The sequence below is a fragment of the Crassostrea angulata genome, chromosome 2, assembly GCF_025612915.1.
Source record: "Crassostrea angulata isolate pt1a10 chromosome 2, ASM2561291v2, whole genome shotgun sequence".
In the NCBI taxonomy this organism is placed as follows: Eukaryota; Metazoa; Mollusca; class Bivalvia; order Ostreida; family Ostreidae; genus Magallana; species Magallana angulata.
This window is the reverse complement of record NC_069112.1, coordinates 50026909-50050098: the sequence shown is the minus strand read 5'-3', so window position 1 is coordinate 50050098 and position 23190 is coordinate 50026909. Positions and strand designations below refer to the sequence as shown.

At 35.0% G+C, this 23190-nt stretch overlaps 1 protein-coding gene across 5 annotated transcripts in view; it reads right to left on the bottom strand.

Annotated features, from left to right (window-relative positions):
• Positions 1-1259: 1259 nt before the first annotated feature.
• LOC128171315 (potassium voltage-gated channel subfamily H member 7-like) overlaps positions 1260-23190 on the bottom strand; it is a 55742-nt gene continuing 33811 nt past the window's right edge. For 4 of the 5 annotated variants that reach the window (XM_052837080.1, XM_052837081.1, XM_052837082.1 and 1 more), the window contains 11 exons: positions 14857-14967; positions 11757-12239; positions 11224-11623; positions 8289-8488; positions 8013-8112; positions 7647-7799; positions 7083-7276; positions 5845-5950; positions 4372-4542; positions 3830-4163; positions 1260-1496 (listed from right to left, as the gene is read on the bottom strand). In XM_052837080.1, coding sequence (XP_052693040.1) covers positions 1280-1496; positions 3830-4163; positions 4372-4542; positions 5845-5950; positions 7083-7276; positions 7647-7799; positions 8013-8112; positions 8289-8488; positions 11224-11623; positions 11757-12239; positions 14857-14967 — 2469 coding nt within the window. In that variant the 3' untranslated portion in view covers positions 1260-1279. Of the gene's footprint in view, positions 1497-3829; positions 4164-4371; positions 4543-5844; positions 5951-7082; positions 7277-7646; positions 7800-8012; positions 8113-8288; positions 8489-11223; positions 11624-11756; positions 12240-14856; positions 14968-20408; positions 20540-23190 lie in introns of those variants that run through there. The other variant, XM_052837084.1, reaches the window with a different exon arrangement.

The following is a 23190-nucleotide window of genomic DNA, read 5'->3' as shown; positions in this document are numbered from 1 at the left end:
AACGAGAAGACTCCGTGTCAATCAAAAATGTTTAATTCATTAAAAGAAAGAGTCAACACCATGTCTGTCTTACGTTGTGTTCTTTCCACTCATATTATGGTTTTTTCATCCTCAAACTGTTTCGTTTCTACCCGACCTCATTTACAGATATATAACTTGTAAAACATAAAACTGGTCAAAGATTTCCTTTAGAAAGAAACAAAAGGACATGTTTATTTTGCAACCAAAATTGTGTAGAAGATGAATGCCACTTTTTAATTGATTGTCCATTATATCAGGAAGAAAGATATTCATTTTTTAATCATATCTCAATACTTTACAAAAATTTTAAATAATCAACAAAGAATGACAAATTTATCTGGTTAATGTTCATTGACGACAGAACAATAAATACAAAGTTAACTGAATATATAATTAATGTTGTCAAAAAGGACAGAATACTTTGAGATCTAAGTGAAGTATTGATGAAACACTCATACAGATCACGATACCATCTTTGTATTTGTATTAGCTTCTTTTCTGACTACATTGATATATATATTATTAATATATTGTAGCATACTGGTGTACATTTGCCAGGCTGCTACATCTACATGTTCATGGAAGTGTATGGATGACTGTGTATTTGTAACCTCTCTTTTAGGAATTTCTCTCTAATATTTGTGATCTTGTATACCCTCTGGGCCAAGAATTGGAACTATTATCAATATTATTATCTGCTTCAATCCCCCCAGAGCTACTTCAGACTCATGGACTTGTCTGCTTGGTGGATTTTAAACTTTGTTATATTGTAGAGGACCTAACCTTCTGTCAACTTATAACATTTTTATGGCATAAAAGTAGCTTTTATAGAAAATTAAAACAACACAGCTTCATGTTACACTGATGTTTTCAGATGTGCTGTAGCATGTTTTTACTTTTAGTTTGGTATGGCATCGAATGTATCTAATTTTAATTCAGTTGGAAATTATTATGATTTTCCTGAAATTGCCACGAATGACAACTCCAGACACAAACTCGATAAAGCAAAGAGTTTATTCTAAAAATTGTTTAGTTTTTCGGATAATATTTTCCCCTCCTCTTGTTCTTGATTTACGTCGTTGGCTCTTGTCGTTTTTAATCAATCATACATTTACATATGTATTTCTTTTTTTAGATCCTGCTGTTTTAACTATAGTTGGATCATGCAACTAATAAATAATACGTATATGTTTTGTTGAAATTAAGTCTTTATATTTGACAACTAAAAATCAAACTACTTAAATTTTGGCATTTTATTTCATATCTTAGCAAACACACGGTCTAAGTCAGTCACGGTTTTGATCAGCCTTGCCCCTTTTGGTTTCGGTACCTTGCTGACGTCACTAGATTTGGCGGACGGATGCATAGAAATGTCTTCTGTCTGGGTTACATGCGGGTATTTTGGCTTTTGTCCAAGGAGCTCTAGAATAGCGTCCACGGTTGTGAATAGATCATTCTCAAATGTATTCATTCGTCTGAAATTAAAATAAATTACTCAATCAAAAAAAAGCCTTGCCATGCTCCACCCCCTAAACAATTAATAGATATTTGTGAAACAGTTATGCCCCCTCTCGTATACATCTGCGAAAAAATGAACGGAAACTGCAAATAATTGAATTTTTTCTAAGTCCAAGGCGCACATCTCTGTCAAAAATTGCTCGATCGTACCCAAATTAGAATTTGACCTATATTTTAGAACCGTTTCAACATGAGCTTGGACTTTTGGTGGGATGTTACTATATAGTTTGCTCATCAAAACAAGCTGTCAAACATTTACCTCTTTTCTTCTTATTCGCTAAGAGAAGCTCATTAATATTTATAGGCTGTCAAAATCGGTAAGCCCCCCCCCCCCCCCCAAAAAAAAAGAAATGCTCTGTTGTGTGAAATTGACGATGTTTCAATTGAAATATACAGCCCTGGATGAAGTCGGGCAAGTGTCGTTGCGTTATGTGTATTCATACAATGCATCTTTTGGCAAATGACTGGACAGTTAACCATGAGTAGACCCCGCCTTCATCAAATTGGAGTTTGTCATGTACTGCCCAAAATCCAAGCTCTTGCTACCACGGTTCTATTAAGATAAATCTGGGTAAAATGGCTCGATCGTACCTAAAATCGAACTTGATCTAATAGATATTATTGTAATAAAACTTCGAATGGGGGGGGGGGGGCATAACAATTTAAGCAAATACACTGAACTGTCTGAATAAACATACCTAACAGTGTATTTTCGTTTTGGCTATTATACATGTATGTAAATGTTTTTTTATTCACCAACTAAGGGTCCTCAGGGAGCATATACACGTACATTATAATACATTATTGTATTTAAACTGTTTTCTATATTTATTAAGATTCATTCTTTCAAAACACTCTCTTATAGGGTGATTTCACCATGCACCGGACACCCTTGGATTTTTCCCTTTGATCACGCATCAGTCATCGTCCAAATATAAATAAAACTTGTGTTAAAAGTGAAAAGTTTTCCCCTTGCTTAATTATTGGAGAAAAAATAGTGAAATTGTTAAAAATGTAGAAAAGTAATATTTACCAAGCATCGGACAGCTATACAGTAGAGGTTAAAAATAACATTTTCTGGTTTTAATGCAAAAATACAAAGGTTCGGAAAAATAATTTTATTCAATTGCTATTCAGATTCCTTTTAATGTAAATCCTCAAATTTAGACTAATGCTTCTGTTTAAAGGAATATTGATCATGAAGGGTTCTTTATCGTGCCACCTCCTACATGAACTGTAGATTAAAAATGCTGTGTCCGTAAAACTCGAATTTTAAGTGGTCTGGGGAAAATATTTGTATCAATTATTTTTAACATTTTTATTTTACTTCACATTTAAAATATATCACAAGGAATGAGCACAAAACATTCTTATTATTAGAAGAAATCATGCACTGAAAACTGTCCGATGCATGATTAATTTGTGTCCGATCCATGGTGAAATGAACAAATTCATGGACTTACTTCAATCAAATTTTGTTTCAAAACCTACTCCTCTCTAATCATTTTAGGCAGAGAGTGCATTTTCACTAATTCACAATCAAATGCACAACATTCAAATAATGCTTTAGGGCAAAATCTTCGTAACTTAATTTTCAATGATGTCGTATTTGACGTCATTTTACGATTGCTATTTTCTGACAATGTGACTGTCAAATTCTTAATAATGATAAAATTATTTAGTTCTAGTTCAGGAATATACGAAACAACACAGGAAGCACATGCACATTTATTTGTTTATTTACAACCAAAGTTGTCCGATCCAAGGTATATGTCCAATGCATGGTAACTCACCCTAATTTGAGATTATATTAAAAACGTTATTTTTATCAACTGAAAAGTGGGTTTTCTATCCCTAACATATACGAATCCCTATTAATTTCCGGGCTGTTGGATTGTCCCAGATTGATAAAATTGGCAGGGGGGGGGGGGGTCAAAAGCCTATCTTCAGTGCTTTTTTATGTAAATTGAATAAGTTTTGATTTTCCAGGGGCATGTTAGAATCTGAAACTCCTTTAGTTAACTAAAACTCCCTTCAAAATCCGTCTGCAGCACAATGTATGGGTCGGATACAAGTCATACAGTATCATCAGATCATACTAAAGAGATTCTTTTACGCCTTTTTTTATTTGCAAATTTCTATTCTAAAGTTTATTTCATAAAAAATGTTAACATCTTTCAATAAAAGCAAGACATCTACCATATAACTGTTGGTCTTCATTAAAACATATCGACTGAAAAAAAAACTTAGTATCGTTGGGTTTTATATCGAAAGAAAAAAATGAACTCACTGATGAAGGGAGGTTATCTTGCTGTCGATATCACTTATCACGTGACCACTGTCACGCATTTCTCGTTGCTTTGAAACGTCGTAGTCTACAGTGATTAACTGAGGACCGGAACTGGAGAGCGACTTCGGTGTATAGGACGTAGCTGTGGAATCCATTGGTGAATTATAGTCACGTGAATCATATGCATCATCGTCTGTTGTACGCTTCTCTGATATGAACTCTGATCTTATTGCGCCCCATTTGGATTTCGATGCCATAGCTGGGCGTTTCGGTTTGGTAATCTTATTGATTCTAGACACCGCCGTTACAGCAGAGAAAAAATTCGTCATAGCACCTGTTAAAAAGTAATTAAGAAGAAGTTTATTAATAATAAAGTTCTTAGTCGTCAAAATTGTATATAATAAAATCTGGGTGCGTGAGATCATGGATATAACTTCTCTTTTTATATTAGTTTTGTTGGCATCGTTTTCTAATCAATATAATTAAATTTATGCATTTGTAGGTGCGTATGGTCATTATATAACAGCTAAAGCTATGTATACCTGACACGGAGGCGGAGGAGTTTTTCCTGGTGGGCGGTACTTCTCTCTCCTCGATGTTGACGTTTTCAGTGGCTTGCTCGGTAGAAAACTCTAGAATCCCAACGTGTTCCTCGTCACTTCCGGTCGGATCGTTGCTGTTTCTTTGTCTCATGTAATTCTTTCGATGCCCAGCTGTAATAAAACTTCATGCAAATGAAACGTGATCTTCTATATAGCATTTAAAGTGTTAACTGTAAGAGGGTGTTTTTGATTAGTTCATAAGTAATTTGATTTTACAATTATCTATATATTTAATTTAGCAGAAGATAATAAAATATAGATTTACGAAGGGAAAAAAATTCAATATTATCTTGTTGCAATATAATAGCCCCATAGGAAAGTATTGCCTCCCCCATGAATATGAATCAAAAACTGACGATAAATATTATGATAGTATTCATGATAAGTATGGCATGAACATTGTACCAAGTATTATTCCCTTTATTAATTCATAACTCTACAGAAACGACTAGACTGAAATTATCGATTGGTCGAAATCTACAGCGGCTGAATCTGATAAGAAAGTGACAGGACTGAAATTGACACGCCCTGTTTATCGATTGGTCAAAACCTACAGCGACCTTAGAAATATCACCGACTGCACGAAATAATCATGACGACGTCAGACTCAAAGTCTGTCAGGATACGAGTTTTTTGTTTCTTTTATCTAACATACTTACGTACATTAGCAGTAATTTATTGAATTTTACTTACTTTTTATAATCAATTTATTAATTAGTTGAAAGAAAGACGTCAATATAAACAATAAAATGCTTTCTTTAATGATTCATGCCGGTTATGAAGGTGGCGATCATTGCAGAAAAAATTACATAACCTGCTTACGCGGGTAATGTATTTTGTGAATGAATCACCAAAGAAAGCATTTTATTGTTTAAATTATGGCATGTATATGTATATATATATAACCTTGTCTAAAACCAGACATGCTAGAAACTAGTTCGGGTTCGGCGGACAGGTAGATTCCACTGCACAGAGAGGGTTCCTCTTTCTTTATCCCCGTCCGCTCCCACCCCGGAGGATGATTGTGGGGTGTTTCCTTGGTTTGATTTTGTATATTATAACTAATTGTATATGAATGTTTGAAATCGGAGAAATTCGATTCAAAGTTATTTGATCATGTCTCAATGGTATTTAAAAATAGGTAATGAAATTTTAAAACAAGCTGGATAAAACTCATATACCATCGCAAATCATGATACTCTTTATCATATGTTTTTCATGTATTTTGTTAATCCTCAATTTTTTTCAGTCAACATTATAATTGTGACCGCACAACACATTTACTACGTCAACAACCTTTCGCACGTCTAAATAAACTTTAAATATAAACAAAGCCCTGCTTTACGCTTAAAAAGACAGGTATAGAGATTTAGACATTCTTATTAACAAGTAAGCACAGAGTACAAATCTTACCATCCATCGAGCGCCCTTTGCATTGCATTCTGGGACGTTTTTGACGGATAAACTTCAGCGTCTCGTCCTCGATCTTAGATTTGTATTTCCTCTCCAGCAGTGTGCCCTACAAGAGTGTGGAAAACCGGTCTAATTAAATCTAATTGCGTCGTTACATTTAAAATAGAGTACCTGTATGTCTGTTTTTCTGTTTAAATGTCTATAATGTGTAGAAACTAGACAACACTGAGATGGTGACCATCTCAGAGGGACCCGCTTGAATAATGGACAATAGGAGAAAAAGAATTTCAAAGAATTTTGCTTTGACCTTGATCTAAAATTTAGAAATTTTCCAGCTGGAATAGAACTTCTAATTCAATTTCATTACCCCTTACATACAAGCATTTTTATTTCATTTGAACAAGATGGGAAATAATCTATGGTCTAAAACTGGTTATAAAGAGATCTGCTAAGACACACTGATTTGGTTCAAGGTCTCTGCACGCCAAAGCTCTGTTTAAGTATAGTATTAGCGAAATAGGGCTAAGTGAAAAAAAATATATATATGCTCATAAAAAAAGATATTTGTATGATCTGATATGACCTTTACACTTGACCTATAAACATTATTCAAGGTCACTGCATACCCTTTGATCAAAGGCACCATGTGGGTGAAATATGAGATAAACTGGAGCAGAGGGAGTGAAGATATGGTCTGGACAAGGATTTTTCATAGAATTCTGCAATGACCTTTACATTTGACCTTGAAAAATAGTTTAAGGTCATTTCACATCCTTTACTCAAAAGCTCTGTTTATGTGAAGTATGAGCCAAATAGGGCTAAGTGAAAAGTATATATGGTCTGAACAAACGATTTTGCGTTGTTTGATATGACCTTGACCTACAAACTTCGTTCAAGGTCACTGCACACCCTTTTACCATAGACCATCTGTGAGTAAAGTATGAGCCAAATTGGACCAAGCGGAGAGAAGATATGCCCCGGTCAAGGATTTTGTATATAATTCTGTCAAGACCTTAACCTTAGACCTAGAAACATGGTTCAAGGTCACTTCACATCCTTCACTCAAAGATAATCTGTTGGTGAAGTATGAGCCAGATTGGGCAAAGGGGAGAGAAGATATGCGCCGGACGAGCGATCTCGGACGGACAGACAGACGGAAGGACGGACGGACAGACTGACAACTATAGGGCGCCGGCAGAGCAAGGCCCTAATTAAGATAAACCCATGAATTCAAATACCTTTTTAAGGTCAAAAGTCACATGGAACTTCCTAATAAACTGTTCCGCAAACTCCGGATAAGTTTGTAGCACTTCCTTTAGGTCATCCAGCTCTATCTTGTTAATATCACAATAGGACAGCGCCCGTACAAAATACAGGGACTGTCCCGCCGTGTCCGAGTCCTTCATGTCGGCGCCAAATATGTCGTGTTTACCTTGAGTGATGGGAACGGAGAAAATATAATGTACAGGTAACTTATCGCAGTATTTCCATAATATAGTAATATCTATATTTTAAATACAGATGTATAGTTATTATTCAGCAAGTACAGAAAAATATATAAACAGAAAAATCTTATTTCATTTCAGCCCTGTCTCATACCAGATAACGTGGAATCAATAATACAAGTTGGGGCTCAATGATGATGGGTTTTGTGGGTATCCACGGAAAAAACAAAATACAATCTACGAAAATTGGCAACAACAAATTTGAAATTCAAAGGTTTTAACAGTTATTTTTATCATAGACTAGCTAGCATGCATACTGAATTTACTCGAGAATAGCCCGATAAAGAGTTCATGTACCTAATATAGCCATAACGGAGTCGTCCTTCATGATTTCAACGGATCCCCTCGCCATGAAGTAGATGGCAGTCAGAATGTCCCCCGGATGTATCAACGTGTCGCCAGGGGGCGCATGTGTAGTTTTGAATTTCAAGGACAGTGAACGTAAACATCCTGAAGGAATTAAGAAAAACGTCAAAATAATAAATGATAAAATAATTGATATTAATAATTATTTAACAAGTATATCTAAATTACATTTCTTTAATATTTTGTATATTTAATTTTCCTTTGTTATTTACTAGCATATTCTCTTTGTAAATGCCAAACAAATGCAGTGGTTTAGTTTGTGTGTTTCAGCTGTTGATTCCCGTAGCACGGAAGTACCTGGGCTTGCCCCTTTGAAGGCCTGACAGTTGGTCAGCAGGTTCTTGTTGAGGTGGAGACATATGTCGGACTGTAGACAGTCAGGGAACCCCTTCAAAACCTGAAACAACAAATTCACTGAGTCAGATTCGTCCACATTGGTATGTTTCTTATGCTACATAAATACAATATTCCATTGAATGAGTGTTATCTTTACTTGTACATATACAGTGTAGCAAAAACATTTATTTAATCAGACAACCACACAGTTCTAGCTGTCTCGCTATCATGACGTACATTGCCCATGTCCACGCCGTTAGTGTACGCCCACGCGTGCTGGAAGGACTCCTGGAGGCGGGTTGCCAGGTTTTTGGGTAGATGATGAAAGTTGATGAACTCTTTTATGCTGGATACGCGCTCCTGATAGTCGTCCGAGCCCTGGTACATCCTCAGCATGATGGACGACACGTTACCAAAAATGGCGGCACTCAACAAGGCTGTAAAACGAAAGCAGGTGTCAAATCGTACACAGTGGTGTAGCTACTTATTTATATGAATACTTATTAATATCTATACTACTATATTAAAATAATAGACTCGAATTTTTGGTCTTTAATACCGATAAATCGAAAGAGTACGGTCTTTTGTTTTATATATTTTAAACATCATTGGTACTTGAAGATTACCAATTTGTTATTATTTTTTCTCAATCAAGCTTCGCTCATTAATAATTAACGAAAATTCCTCAAAAAATTCCGGAAATCATCTGGGGTTTTGGAATTTTACAATCTTGCACATGCGCAATACATTCACGATAAATCACAAAACGATCATATTTTATGTTTCCCCAATATCACATTTGCAAAGATAAACTCAGAAAGCGTGTAAACTTCCTTTGCTATATATTCTATTTATCAAAGAAAATACGGGAAATAACTCTAACACGGTGCATTTACTATCATGAAAAATCCCCCTAAATCGTTTTGGAGCGATTATGCAATTTTCTGCTACATTACGGGTAAATGGGAGGCATTTTAACTGTGGTGAATGCCTGTCCCGAGACAAAAACTAAGCAAATTGTAGTAAAATTAATAGCATTATTAAAGATTTAAAGCTTGGTTATGTAAATTATATGTCAACACTACGGTGTGTTAAAATATCTATTTTGTAAATGTCTGATATCATATGCAATGTCAACCCGTGCACGCACGGGTAAAAGTCTAGTAAATACCTAATTTATCTTTGGAACACATATTCTTGGAGCTTTTTGACAATTGGAAAGACTATCTCAATTATATATTACATAGGCATCCATGACAACTCCCCTTTTTAAAAACAATAGTTCGGAACTTCATTCATTAAAGCCAATGATACATGTATAACCTTAAAATATACCACAAAAAGACATTTAAGACTGTTAAGCCGATACTTCAAACTGATGTTGGGCTACTAATATTTACAAAAATATTAACATCCGATGATTTCGGTGTGGTTTACCATGGCCAATGAAATTAAGAATAAAGGAATTGTTACAGTAAAAGTCTAAGGAAGTTTAGAATTCTAGAGTCTTTAAAAGTAAAAAAAAAATGAAACAAAAATTATTTTATTTACAACACAAGTCATAAATGTACTTCGAAGTGATTTTTAAAAGGACGCTTTGGGAGTTAGTTAATATTCCATTCCAGATTTCATTTTCTTAAAATTGAAACAGTCTCTACAACTGTATCTCACTGGCAAATGGACTAACCATCATGACTTCACAAACTCTGACTTTAACCTTGCAGCTATCATTCATATCATAAATTGTTCTTTTTAAGATATTTTAATATATATTTAATTTATATATATATATAAATATATATATATATATTTAATATATTTTCCTTAAATCACAATTAAAAAAGATATTCTGAGAAGAATAAAATAAATGATACGGAATTTTAGCAACAAGTTCTGATATCTGATGGACACATATCAAACGGAGAGTATCGTAAGTTTGGGGATATAAGATTTATTATGAATGCTTTTAGAATTTTCGGAGTGTTTCATAGAATATTAAGAAAGATGTAGAGGAATACTCCTAACATTTTCTATTGTAGGTATTTATATAAATAATAAATCAAAATAGATAAATAAGCACAATGAATTTAATTAGCTTGATTTAAATGTGTCTGCTACACACTATACTTGTTTTAAAGATCAGTAACAACAGTGATACGTATACTATTTCCTTCCTTTAGTCTGTTTTTCTGGTACGGCACGGACGAGTCAATTCACTTAACAAGGACAGTTGACGCACCAATACCAGTAATATACTTCTCCACACGCTGTAAACGTCACCGATGATTGACGAGGGACTCCGAACTACTCGGATGAAGCCCTCTAGTTTATGTCAAAGATTTTGATTGCTCTTTGGGGTTGTGCGGTTTTTAACAAAGCAGAGCGGAGAATGGGGGATTTTGTTTCCTTCGCATCGAAAAACGATTAAACTGATAATAATAGATGGTTTTTATGTTTCTCAATAGGACGTACAAATGTACCATAATTATGTACATATACCGAGAGTCAAGTACACTGTTTGGTATCAGGGAAAGTAGGATATATTGTACCATTTTGACACATAAAGTTAACAAAAGGATCCGCTATCATCATTTGGCCTGTGCTTTAAACGGAGGAATCTGTATTAAAATCGAAAACTATTTATTATATACTAGTACCAATCAATTTTTCCTTTCATGATACTGTTAATTTTACTGAATGTGATCCGATTTTTTGAGATTCAACAGTGGGGATCCGAATACACATAAAATACCGTCTGTATTTTAGCGCGTTTAAAAAGAGGTCTTTTGAAAATAATTTTGTTGAATAAGGAAACGTCATGATTAATCTTAAATAGGTAGTTTAATAACCAAAACTCTGACATGAACAAGGGTATATGATAAATTTATCATTGTAACAGTAACTTGATTCAAAGAGCCGGATCACGTCTCGTTGCCAGGCGCATTTTCTTCGCCTCTCCTTCGATCTGATGATTCGCGCCTGGCAACTCGACGTGATCCAACCCTTTGATCAAGTTCCTCCTGTTAATATATATAGATATGTATATACTGTCTAGCGATGAAAACTCTAAACCTAGTATTTAGAACTACAGGTAGGCTTACATTTGTATAAACTGTGTAGATATGTACATCCTTCTTTTGTTTTTTATTAATTAAAAATAGTTGTGACTTACATCCTAGTAGCATGGCAAAAATACTGAAGATTTTCTCGGCATTAGTGTTTGGCGCCACATTCCCAAAGCCTATACTCGTGAGGCTTGTGAACGTGAAGTACAGGGCCGTTATATAGCGGGTTCTGATTGGAGGACCACTCATCGTATCGTTTGCAAGGTAGGGCATGTCATATTTATCCGCCAAAGTATCGAGCCATCCGATTGGTTGAGGGAGATGAGGACGTTCCATATAGGCAATGGCGTAGAAAATACAAGCCAGCCAATGACCAATCAGAGTGAAGGAAACCATCAGAAGCATCAGCACTGCCGCCCCATATGCTGCAAACTGTTCGATTCGCCTCAGAACTCGCAGAAGACGTAAAAGTCTGGCTAGCTTCAGGATACCGGTAATGGTCATTAACTATATGAAGAAAATAATCTAAATAATCAGATTACTGAATGGCTGGTGCGCTGATATTCCAATTAATGTATTATCGAAAGTAATATCAACTTGGATTCCATTTTATGCAAATTACCAATTTACATGTACTTACATCACTATTCCCAGAACCAAACAGTAAAAGGTCAAAGGGCAAGGCTGCTACACAGTCGATAATGAACCAGCCTTTGATGTAGTTGATAGCTATTTTCTGCGGATCCATGACAACCTCCCCACTGTGTAGATACGTGGTCCGGAAATTAATTAAAATATCTGCTATGAACATCAGATCTACAATCAAGTCTATGATAACTAATGGGTCTGTTTTTATTGTCTCGGCGTGCTGAAGTCTCGTTGCAGAATCTCGGTGAAGTCTCATCTTGGCCTCGTCTTCGTTGAGAATGAATGCCACAAAGTATGGCGTGAACACTGCCGTGTAGAGTACAAGGAACAAGACGATCCAGTCCCACACAGCCTTGAAGGGAGAGTAGTGCAGGATCAGGAACTTGGCGGGTTCCGGGCGAGTGACCTTTGCCTGACTTTGCAGCTGTTGGAACGCTTCATGCTCTTCACTTTCGTTGTCTCTGTCAACAAGGGACTGAAAGTACAGACGGTACAGGCTGTCACAATTCTTGAAACTTAATTTAACCATAGTCTCAAAAGCACAGAATAAAGACAATTAACTGCGTGTCTAATAATTTCAGCATCAATTGTTTGCTCGTTTTGCAACACAATAGAGTTTAATCAAATATATTCTCAATGTTCAGGAATAATTTCAATTGATTTAAGACTTTGTTCTCAACCAAAACGTTCAATGGTTTTCATCGGTTCCTGATATGATATATATTTATTGGAGAGTTTTTGTTTCAAAATGATGTTGATCGTACTGTTCCCGGGACACAGATCATGCTGACAACAGACAGACAATATGTAAAATTATTGAGAAAATTTAGTAATAGTGTCATGTTGTAAATTCTAAATTTACTGGGTGGCAGTAAATACAAAATTTACAAAATGACAATATATTTACTTGATCAGACATTCAGTCGATTCATAAAGAACAGAGGATGCCACACATTAAACACAGAAAGATCATAAAATTCAACAGAACATGGTAAACGACAAATAGCAACAGCGTCGACCAGCAGATACAGTAGTTGGTTAAGGGGGTAGTACAGTTTTCCTTATTTCCGTAATTAAAAAATCAGGCCCTAGCCTTTTAGTTATCGACGACTTTTATTCCCCTTTAAATGCATTTTTGAACTATTTTTTGTAAATTTCATCACTTTAATCGAATCCCCTGACCGGTATATAAAAGACGTAACATTTATCATTTATAAATAACCCTGACCTATAGATAAAGGACGGGACTTTTATCATTTAAAAATATCCCTCACTGGTAGATAGGGGACGAAACATCTTCACCCCTGACTGGAAGATAAACAACAGGATATTTATACACCTGGCCTGTAGATAAAGGACGGGACATTTAGTTCCCTCGCTGGTAGAAAAAGGACAGGAATCTATAACCTCTTTTCTCCCTGAGATTTATATATCTATGTACATTGCAGTAGGACTCATTATAATCCTGATAAGTACATGTACATAGTAGGACGGGGGCATCCCCAGTCAGATAAATGTAAGGGCAGATCCTAGCAGCTAGCCTAGCCGCTAGGTCGTAGATATCTAGGTCTGTTGCACGGACCGCTAGGTCTCACATTTGAAGTTGGAAATACTCAACTAAAGACTAATCACATCGACATAATTTGTTAATTTCAAGCGGAAATATGCATGTTTAAATTCATTAAAACTTAAAAAATGAACAAAATATCACTAAGTAAATAGATTTCATGTTTGTTACAATTAAAGTGGTAACTAATTAGGCGGTCATCTTAAATTTGACGCTTGATGCATAAAATATTTAGGCTACGATTATCTACGTAGCGGCTAGGGCTACGTCGCTGAACGGTAAGTTCAACTACATTTACGTAGCCCTACGTAGCAGCTACGATTTCGAACGCAGCCCTGGTTGCATCCCTGCTTTATACAACTTGGTAGATAAAAGGACAGTATTGCTTGGTCGGGTTTGACATCATGTGATTTGTATCCCGTCTCGATTTTCAATTATCCACCAAAGCAATGAATGATCACATTGATCAGTCAGACAATCGTTTATACAGGCAAAGATTCTATGTATAACTGGATATTAAAGCGAGAGACAATGACTGTCTCGTATGATCGTCCGCTAACTTTTTTCTTTTTGTAGATAATCTGCCTTTTGCATTTAAGACAGCTGCAAAACTTCAGCTTTACGGGGAAATGGTTGGCAGGTTCTACGGTGTGTAATCATCCCTACAGTTCTACAGCAATGTCTTAGATTTAGGTTGATTATAAAGTTTAGACACAACATCAAATATGTACATGTTGATTCCCTTCAATTTTATCAAAATAGGTACATGGTCATTGACAGAGTAATCAATACTTTTCTTCATTATTTTATGCATCAATCCTATTTTATTTATAGATATCATAGAGATTTCACGGTATATGATGTAATATAAAGGTAATAATTATTCAAAAATCTTGTTTTGGTTTTGTTTTAAACATTTGTTCTGGCTTTAACTTAGTTAATGACGACAACAGCTCTCAATGAAAGTTTCTGGTCCAGCTTGTTCGGGCTCAAATGGTGATAAATACCATCCAAAATTCACAAGCTAGCTTGTTCTGCAATAGGCGCACATTATCAATCTGACACGACGGTCATGGCCTATTTGTCAAACTGCATTTTCAAAACATTATCAAAAAGAAAAAAGAAAAGCAATAACAGAATTAAATGCTATTTATGAATGGACACCAATCGGGTCGTGTCAATGTGCTTACGAAAAAGTAACCCCCTTTAACGAGCTTCCGTATTCCTTCTTGACAAGCAGTATAATGTTTCCTTTATTCTAAGGACCATGATGGAATGAGAAATAATTGCATTATTTGATTAGTTAACTTTTGTTAGAATCGTTCACAAAAATTTTGAAAAATAAGTTCTAATTTCATGAAAGAAATTAACATGTATTACAAAAGAATATATTCCGTGTGAAATTTTAAAGCAAAAGAAATAAATCTTAAAAGCCTTAGCAAAAATTGACATACACGGCTGGCCATCGAGGCTGTATCAGGTGACCATTATGGAGGTTCGTTGTAATTGCAGAGCCGACCCTTACCTTCTTCTCTGGGGCTGTGTCAGGCCTGTCGCTCTCCTCGGCTATAGGACGGAATGACGTCTTTCCTTTCAGTTCCTTTAGAACCCTCAACATAATGATCTTATTCTTCGCCTATATACAGAAAAAAAATACGTATTACAGCTTGTAAATAAACCCAGACAGTTCATCGAAAAGAAAGTCATGTCGACTATTCCAAATGGTGAAACATTTCCGGGTAAGCCCCCCCCCCACCCCTTCACTCGATCATACGAACACAGTAAAGTGGGTCGGTTTTTTTAAAGCTGGAAACTTTCTAAAACGAAGGGCCCAGTGTATAAAAATGGGATGCGTATTTTTAAATCAAAGTTCTATTCTTCACCTCTTCATATCTCCCATCGTTGATGGAGACCGATAGTTCTGAGATTCCATTAAGAATCTGTTAGTTCCGTCTCCGGGCTTTTACGCTGTGTTACATACCGCTATTTAATAACTCCGCCATTCCATAAAATATCGGACAGTCTCGACCCCCGGTAATGAATTCTGATCTCTGCGACGATCTCTGCGTTTGACTCTTGGCTTAGTTCTTATTCATCACGTGAGTCAATACGTATTTTCATCGATATTAATATTAATACGTTACTATTCTCTGTCCAAAGATATCCTTAATTCACATTTTGCTTAATACATGTAACTCGATATTTATAGATATCTCAGGGTTCAAATGATGTTCATTCAAAAGTATGAGACGTCGCGCACGGTGTTGGTGTTAAAATGTCCTTTCAGGGTGCGCGCACAGTATTTGAGTATTTTTAAAAACAAAAATTTGGACTTATGTAATTTTATATACCGATCTGTTCGAATGTATACGGACTTCAACAAAACATGTAATAAAATGTAGGAATTTTTTTTTATATTTCATAAATCGGTGTTAAAACCTGAAATTTTTTCTAGAAATGGCATGTAGATAGGTAACACTTTTTGGGTACATATCTCAAATAAACTACATTATCTCGGTGAACTTTCATTTTGGGAGGGAAATTTTTGGTTGACTAATTATTTCGATAATGTAACAGATATACGTCATAACGTTTTGACGTAATCAATGCCAGGAATCGACGCCGGATCAAAGAATTCCCAGAATGGAGTTGTAGATGCGTAAAAAATCCTCGAAAATGGCCAGGGCAAGATGAGTTAATTGCCAAAATATAAATTGTGATTCAGGAACTTGCAATGATCTATTGAAGTTTTTTTTTAAAAATATGTCTTTTTTAATAAAGAGAAATTGTTTCTGTGTAAAATTTTCGTAATATATATTTTATAATTAATTTAATTTTTTTAAAATAATTAAAAAAAATTCGTTATGCTGGAGTTTATTCAAGACACGTGTCACAAGAGATACATTTCACAGTCGAACGTTATGCGTAGCATGGCGATCACAAGTATCATGCCCATTTAAAAAAATGTTGGCTATATTTCATAATAATAGAAATCATTTTAGAATGTGCATTTTCATAGGTTTAATAGCCATTAAAAAGAAGCAAATGTGTCCTCAAATTTTCTTAATAGAAACATTTTAGAATGTCAATATGAAATGTCACACTTTCATAAAAACACATTAAACTACATAAGCAATGCAAGAGAAAGTAACTTCGACACTTCTTTTAAAAAGTCGCGCAGAAAATTCACAAAAATGAATCGCAGTTAGAAATGTGCTTTTTCTCCCAAACAATTTGATGCCAAATATACAAGCATTTCGAATAAAAATAATTGATTTTTAGGAAAAAAATGATGTCAACATTATATGTCACGGGTACGTAAAATGACGCTAGGACTTAAACGTTACGGCATGCAGTATGTGTGCGGGTTTTTCTTCTTCATAAAAACAGTTCTAGAAAAAATTATAAATAACTACAAACTATTTTGTGAAGAAGGTACCAAAGTATAATCAAAGTACTGATAGTACTGAAAAGCGCTAACCCAGATTCTGTTTGTATATAAAAGATATATGTATATAACATTTTAGTTTCTGTATACGCAATATATTTCCTCATCACTGCGTGGCAGCCCCTGCAATGATGTATGTAAGCCCTGTACATCAAATTCACAGTAGCCCGCACTAGCCCGTGCAGCTCCTGAAACTGGTTCCCTAACCAGTTTAAATGATATAAACTTCTGCTCATAGGGGGCAGTTATTCATTGCACCGGAAGTAGAAGTCTAACAACAATAAAGCGCTGAGCTATGCTTAGCGCTTTAAAAATAATAATGATAAAATATAAGAATAATAACTTAAAGACAAAATTGATGATAAATATCTGAACTTAACCGGTCGAATTAATTTATTTTTACGATTAAGATATAGACGACATGGGTACATGTAAAATGACGCAATGACGTTAAACGTAAAACGTAATGTGACGATGAACATGTATTTTGATTATTTCAACGGGATCTTTGACTGCTACACTACGAATTAACATTTATGAAAAAAAGGAAACATAGAAGGGTAGAACAGACTCGGGAATGAAGGAGTTTTGTATATCAATTTTGAATCAAGAGCTATTCTTTATAATATATGACTAATTTCAGAGGAAGTTCATTTTAGAATTTAGGAATAAGAATTGAAAGCTGTGAGCGAATCACATGCTTTTGAACATTGATATTTCTTACAAATATTTATTTATATAACAGTTTTGAAATATAAAATCTCTTACATGTGGAAAAAAATCAATTTAAAGGTCTTATTTTTTAATATACTTGTATGTTGTGGTTAATGAAATGTATCACTATGTTATGATAATGACGAGTGAAAATGACGTTTTGACGTTTTTTTACGTTACCGAAATTAACACCAACACCGTGCGCGACGTTTGAATAATTTCCCAAGATTTCTTCATTGAAACGCTCCTTCTAACTTGCCATGTTTTAACATACGGCCAAAAATGTGATGTCTATGGGAATTTGGTATTGCAACAGACTCGGATAATAAACGTAGAAAAATTGTGCGAGGTATTTTGAATGACATCCGAATGGAGAAAAGATGCCGAATGTTTCCCCATTAAAAATCTCCGTAAGAAATCTGTTTTCGTTCCTGTGAATTTTTACGAGTGAAAAATGATAAATTGTAAATGGAGTTATCTTGGATATTTTCCCTTTCATCTATTTCGATTGCACTTCTTTCGCAGGTTTGAGCATTTTTATTACAAATCGCCCAAATGTGCTCCACAAATATCTCGGGACATACTAAAGAGACTGTCCAGCTGGTCTATGAAATTTGCTACAAACGCAACTTTTCTTCATAGGAATCAAACATTGATACCATTAATGTGAACATGCCATTGTAATGTTTACATTGCAACGTTTACATGAAATTAAACGGTATTTTCGTTTATGTGAGGTATAAATAGTGCCTGCTTGGGAGGATTGTCCACCGACGCGAAGAGGAGGTTGTCAATGGTTTTCAAGGGGTGTCAATTCCAGCTGTTACTCTTCCAAACGGGCACTATTTATTATATAATACTGAATTATAAAGAACTTAAAAATTTATAAATGCTTTTGTTCCAAAAATTTCAAGTGATTTAACTTAATACTGGGTACAAGTGTAAATTTATAACGTTAAATGTAAATCATTTGCACTTCATAAAAAAAAATATATATTATACAAATATTGACCGGTCAATATTTTTTGGACGAGCTAATATAACAATTGTTGACTATTCGTCTATATAGAGTTATATAGTGAGAATATATGTAATCAAAGTGTTTAAAATAAAATTTTGAATAACGAGTTTATAAAATCTCCTGCTATGAAGATTGTTCTCATAAGCCTTAGAAATTGTTTACAAATTTGATAAAGGTAACACAGACTATCGTGTTAAGAAAGGGCTAACATCCCCAATCAAATAGTAATACCGGTAATATTGCTTTCTACTCCTGTCTAGTCAGATAGATCTACTTCTGTCTAGTCCGATAGATCTACTCCTGTCTAGTCCGATAGATCTACTCCTGTCTAGTCAGATAGATCTACTGCTGTCTAGTCAGATAGATCTGTTTCTGTCTAGTCAGATAGATCTACTTCTGTCTAGTCAGATAGATCTACTCCTGTCTAGTCAGATAGATCAACTCCTGTCTAGTCAGATAGATCTACTCCTGTCTAGTCAGATACATATACTCCTGTCTAGTCAGGTAGATATACTCATATCTAGTCCGATCAGATAGATCTACTCCTGTCTTGTCAGATAGATCTACTTCTGTCTAGTCAGATAGATCTACTTCTATCTAGTCAGATAGATCTACTCCTGTCTAGTCAGATAGATCTACTGCTGTCTAGTCCGATAGATCTACTTCTGTCTAGTCAGATAGATCTACTGCTGTCTAGTCAGATAGATCTACTGCTGTCTAGTCAGATAGATCTACTGCTGTCTAGTCAGATAGATCTACTGCTGTCTAGTCAGATAGATCTACATGTACTCCTTCCTCTTTGATAATGTCTAGACAGATATATTTACTTTTTCCATGTCAGGTATTGCTACACCTTATAATCATAAACCAAGACTCTCCTCAGACTTGACATTCTTTTGCAGTCAGATAGGACTACCTCCTATAGTCGAATATTAGTTTCTTTTTCGGGTGCGTCCTAGTCCTACTGAGCTAGACATTCTCATAATGTTATCCTTCTCTCCTCAGATAAGGGTATCCCTTCCTGTTGGGATAGGTTACTCCTTTCTCATTCAGAATGTTCTCCCTTTCTGTTCCAAGAGAGTTATACGTTATATAGAGCAAGTTATTCTAAGATTGATAGACATTTTGTCTTTACAATCCGCGATGTCCCCGTCGTAAGTTTAATAACAGCAGATATTCTGTGAATGATTCAATTAGAAATGTGTTGACAGTGGTCAATAACGAACAGTCAATGCGCCTTTATTATGATGTGCTGATGAGAGCTGTCGACCAGTCTGTTCATTTAGTTAGAGAAATAGTTTCTATGGTTACATTTAGATACATTTAATAATAAGATATATCAGAATTATTAAAAATAATACGTTTGATAGGCAAACAAACAGATAAACAAGAAAAATATAAGGTTTACAAATTCTCCATCATTTTTTTCTTTGCTTTAAGCATCACTTAATTCACTTGCTCTGTGGTCTTAATGCCATAGAAGTTATTAGTTTTCTTGTCATCCGGGAACTTTCAATGACTTTGATCAAAAGCTTATGAGCTCTTTAGGTTAATAACGCTGCTGGTGATGTAATATCGTTGTAAAAACTCGGTCGTAAAAAGCTCCCTGTCAACCACTGATGGAATCTGGCGATGTTTTCAATATCAATAAATCAGGCGAGGGATGGAGTCGTCGTGTGCCGGTCTGTCTGTGGGACAGCACTGGGAACAGTATATCGCGGTACTACATCCAAGCTTGTCCCCGGTCAAAATTATTTAAATGATTAAACAATAATACTGAAATAACGCTTGAAATTAAAAATAAAGTAAATAGAACTTTGTTGCTAACACTAATGTTTACACTACTAATAGAAAAGCTCATGCGACATCTACCGCGTGAAGTCGAGTACTATACCTTGCTGGTGTCTCCATAGTTTAACCATATTGTAACCGTTTTGTAATCACTTTGTGGCCATAATGTAACTATATTGTTATCGTATTGTAATCACTTTGCAGTCATAATCAACAGAAAGACCACGAGCACGCTGAGCCCTGAGAACCAGCAGGATTCACGCCGATCACTCTGAACAATTTCAAATCAAAAACTCCCTTTATGTTATTACTTTGTATTAGAGTATATATTGACATCATTTTTACACGCCAAAAAAGTCAATTAGCAGTTTGTCATTTATTATCAATATATTAACGTTCTAGCGTCACTCAAAGGATCTCCTGGAACTCAGCACAAAGACTACATCACAGCCAAGCACCAACCACACACTCACACACACGGTAATCATCTAATTAGACCTCGCCATGAATAACTAGATATACGTATACATGTACTCTGTTCACAGGGGTCTCTTATTTTGTCATTAATCTAATGTTAAAACTAAAAATGGTTAGGTTCTGCGTATTGCAGTAAAATTATTTCACCAATATTGAACATCAATGCTAGGTCAATGAATAACAAATGCCCCCCCCCCCCCCCCCACCCCCCACCCCCCACCCGGAAAAGCCCAAACATCAATCAGTGCATTCGAAGTTTGATATGAAGGCGTTCATGTAGTGTTCTTTTGTTGTAATTGTTTTGTACAATGTATGGAATTTCGGTCAGACCTATCCGAGCACACCAGACACCAAGTAGCTGCCTTAATTTAGGTGATATATCCGAGAGAAGTGAGTCACTGTCCCCTCGTCTCGTCCCGACCACTAACATTACATCAAATATACATACACTCTTGTACTATCTAAAGTGCAAATCACTGTAAATGTAGAGAGACCTAATGAACAGATGGAATATAACATAATCGGAACCGGAAATCATCAAGGGTGCGATCGATTTTATATGCAGCAGCATTAGTCCAAATTTCTCTCAGCTTCCGCTTAAAATGTTGTTTTATTTGTAGCTTTATTGGTCTTAATGTCAAGTATCTTCTCTTTTCATGGCATGTTCCTCTTTATGGATGTTTACTGACTTCATTAACGGACGCACAAACACAGAAGATATTTAATGTGTTTTCTATAGTCGAGCAAGTTCTTATAATGATCTCATTATTTTCTAATGTCCCATTTCTTTAAATAAAATTAAAATCTTAGGCCAAATTCCAAGTTTCTGCCTTATTATCTTTCTTTAAAGGCCACTTGTTCAATATAATCTCAAAAGCACGAGAAAATACAATCCATTTATAAGCATCACCCATCACCTATTCTAAAGCTATTTCTTCGATAAAAATACATCTAATTTAGGGAGTGAGCCCTGCTGATGGACACTTCAGTGTTTAAACGTCTATTGTATACTAGGTGCAAGCTTCCTTTAATTTTGAGACGTTGTGATGCTAACAAGAAAATTTATAATAATATAATGTTATACATAATCAATGTGATGATTTTACTTCATATTTTCCCTGTGTTGAAGAGCTGTTAAAATCAAATGTATATGAATAAAATATGAATAAATGATAAAATGAAAAACAGGTAAGCGATTTTACCCATGGACCGCTGTAGATTTTAATCGAGCATGATTTGTCTGGTCTGACCAAAGAAAGAATTCCAGGGCTAGTATTGTTTTAATAAGTTGATTTAGATTCAGGTACACAAGGTATCAAAATGTCTTCAAAATGAAATTTTCCATCAATAACTAAGATTTCATTCTTTTTTGTTCAAATTCCGCACGCTGTAAAAGTCCAAGGCTTTATGTTTTAGAGAATTATATATATAATATGAGTTAAATTTGGCCCCCATAATTCGCCATTTTATAAAGTGTTTCGGGTACAATAAAATGTTACGTTATTTCTTTAAGAAGAGAGTTGATGTAAACTATATATTTTTCACCTATTTATTTGATTTATTTGCACTCACTGGCAGTATATGACGTCAGAAGGGACGCTATTTCTATAATTCAATCAAAATCAGTCAAAAATTGACATGCTACTTATCTTTTTATGAATGGGAAATAAAGAGCGCATGCTTGAACAAGGAAATTTTTTTGGCACTTATTAGCCTTGGCTAGATACATCTCTGATTAAAATATTCTGTTTGTTCAAGCATGCGCTCTATGGTTTTTGAATGAAAAATTGCTTAAAATTATATAAATATAAGTAATGAGGAATCATTCTTTGAATATTATGAGGTGATAATTTCGGTCGGGGCGTGATCAAATCTATCATAAAGCCCTTCGGGCTTTAATGGATTTGATCACGCCCCGACCAAAATTATCACATCATAATATTCAAAGAATGATTCCTTATTCCTTATGTAAAACATCACATATCCTGTTAAAAGAATTACAGTAAAATGATGATGTTCATTTTAGGATGCCATTTTAGGCCCATATCATATATAGTTCTTTGTATCATTTTTATTTCGATTTTGCCTTTAAAAACATTTGCTCAGTGATGTCTGTTAAGGTTTTCTGGGAAAAGATAACTTACAATGTATATAACCACTCTGTGCGCCAGCTTGCAAATATTTGCTACAATATATATATTTTGACAAGTCTGTCCAGCGTTTCTTGGTCTTACCTGTCATAAAATTAAAATAAATACCAATGTGATCAATATAGTTATGATTTGATTAGTAGTTTCATCATCTTTTTTTGAAAGTTGTTTATTATGAAGGCAATAATGACTTGATTGCAACTATTACCACCCAAAACCGGCATCAACTCTTGTAACCACCAAGATTAGCGATAAAGT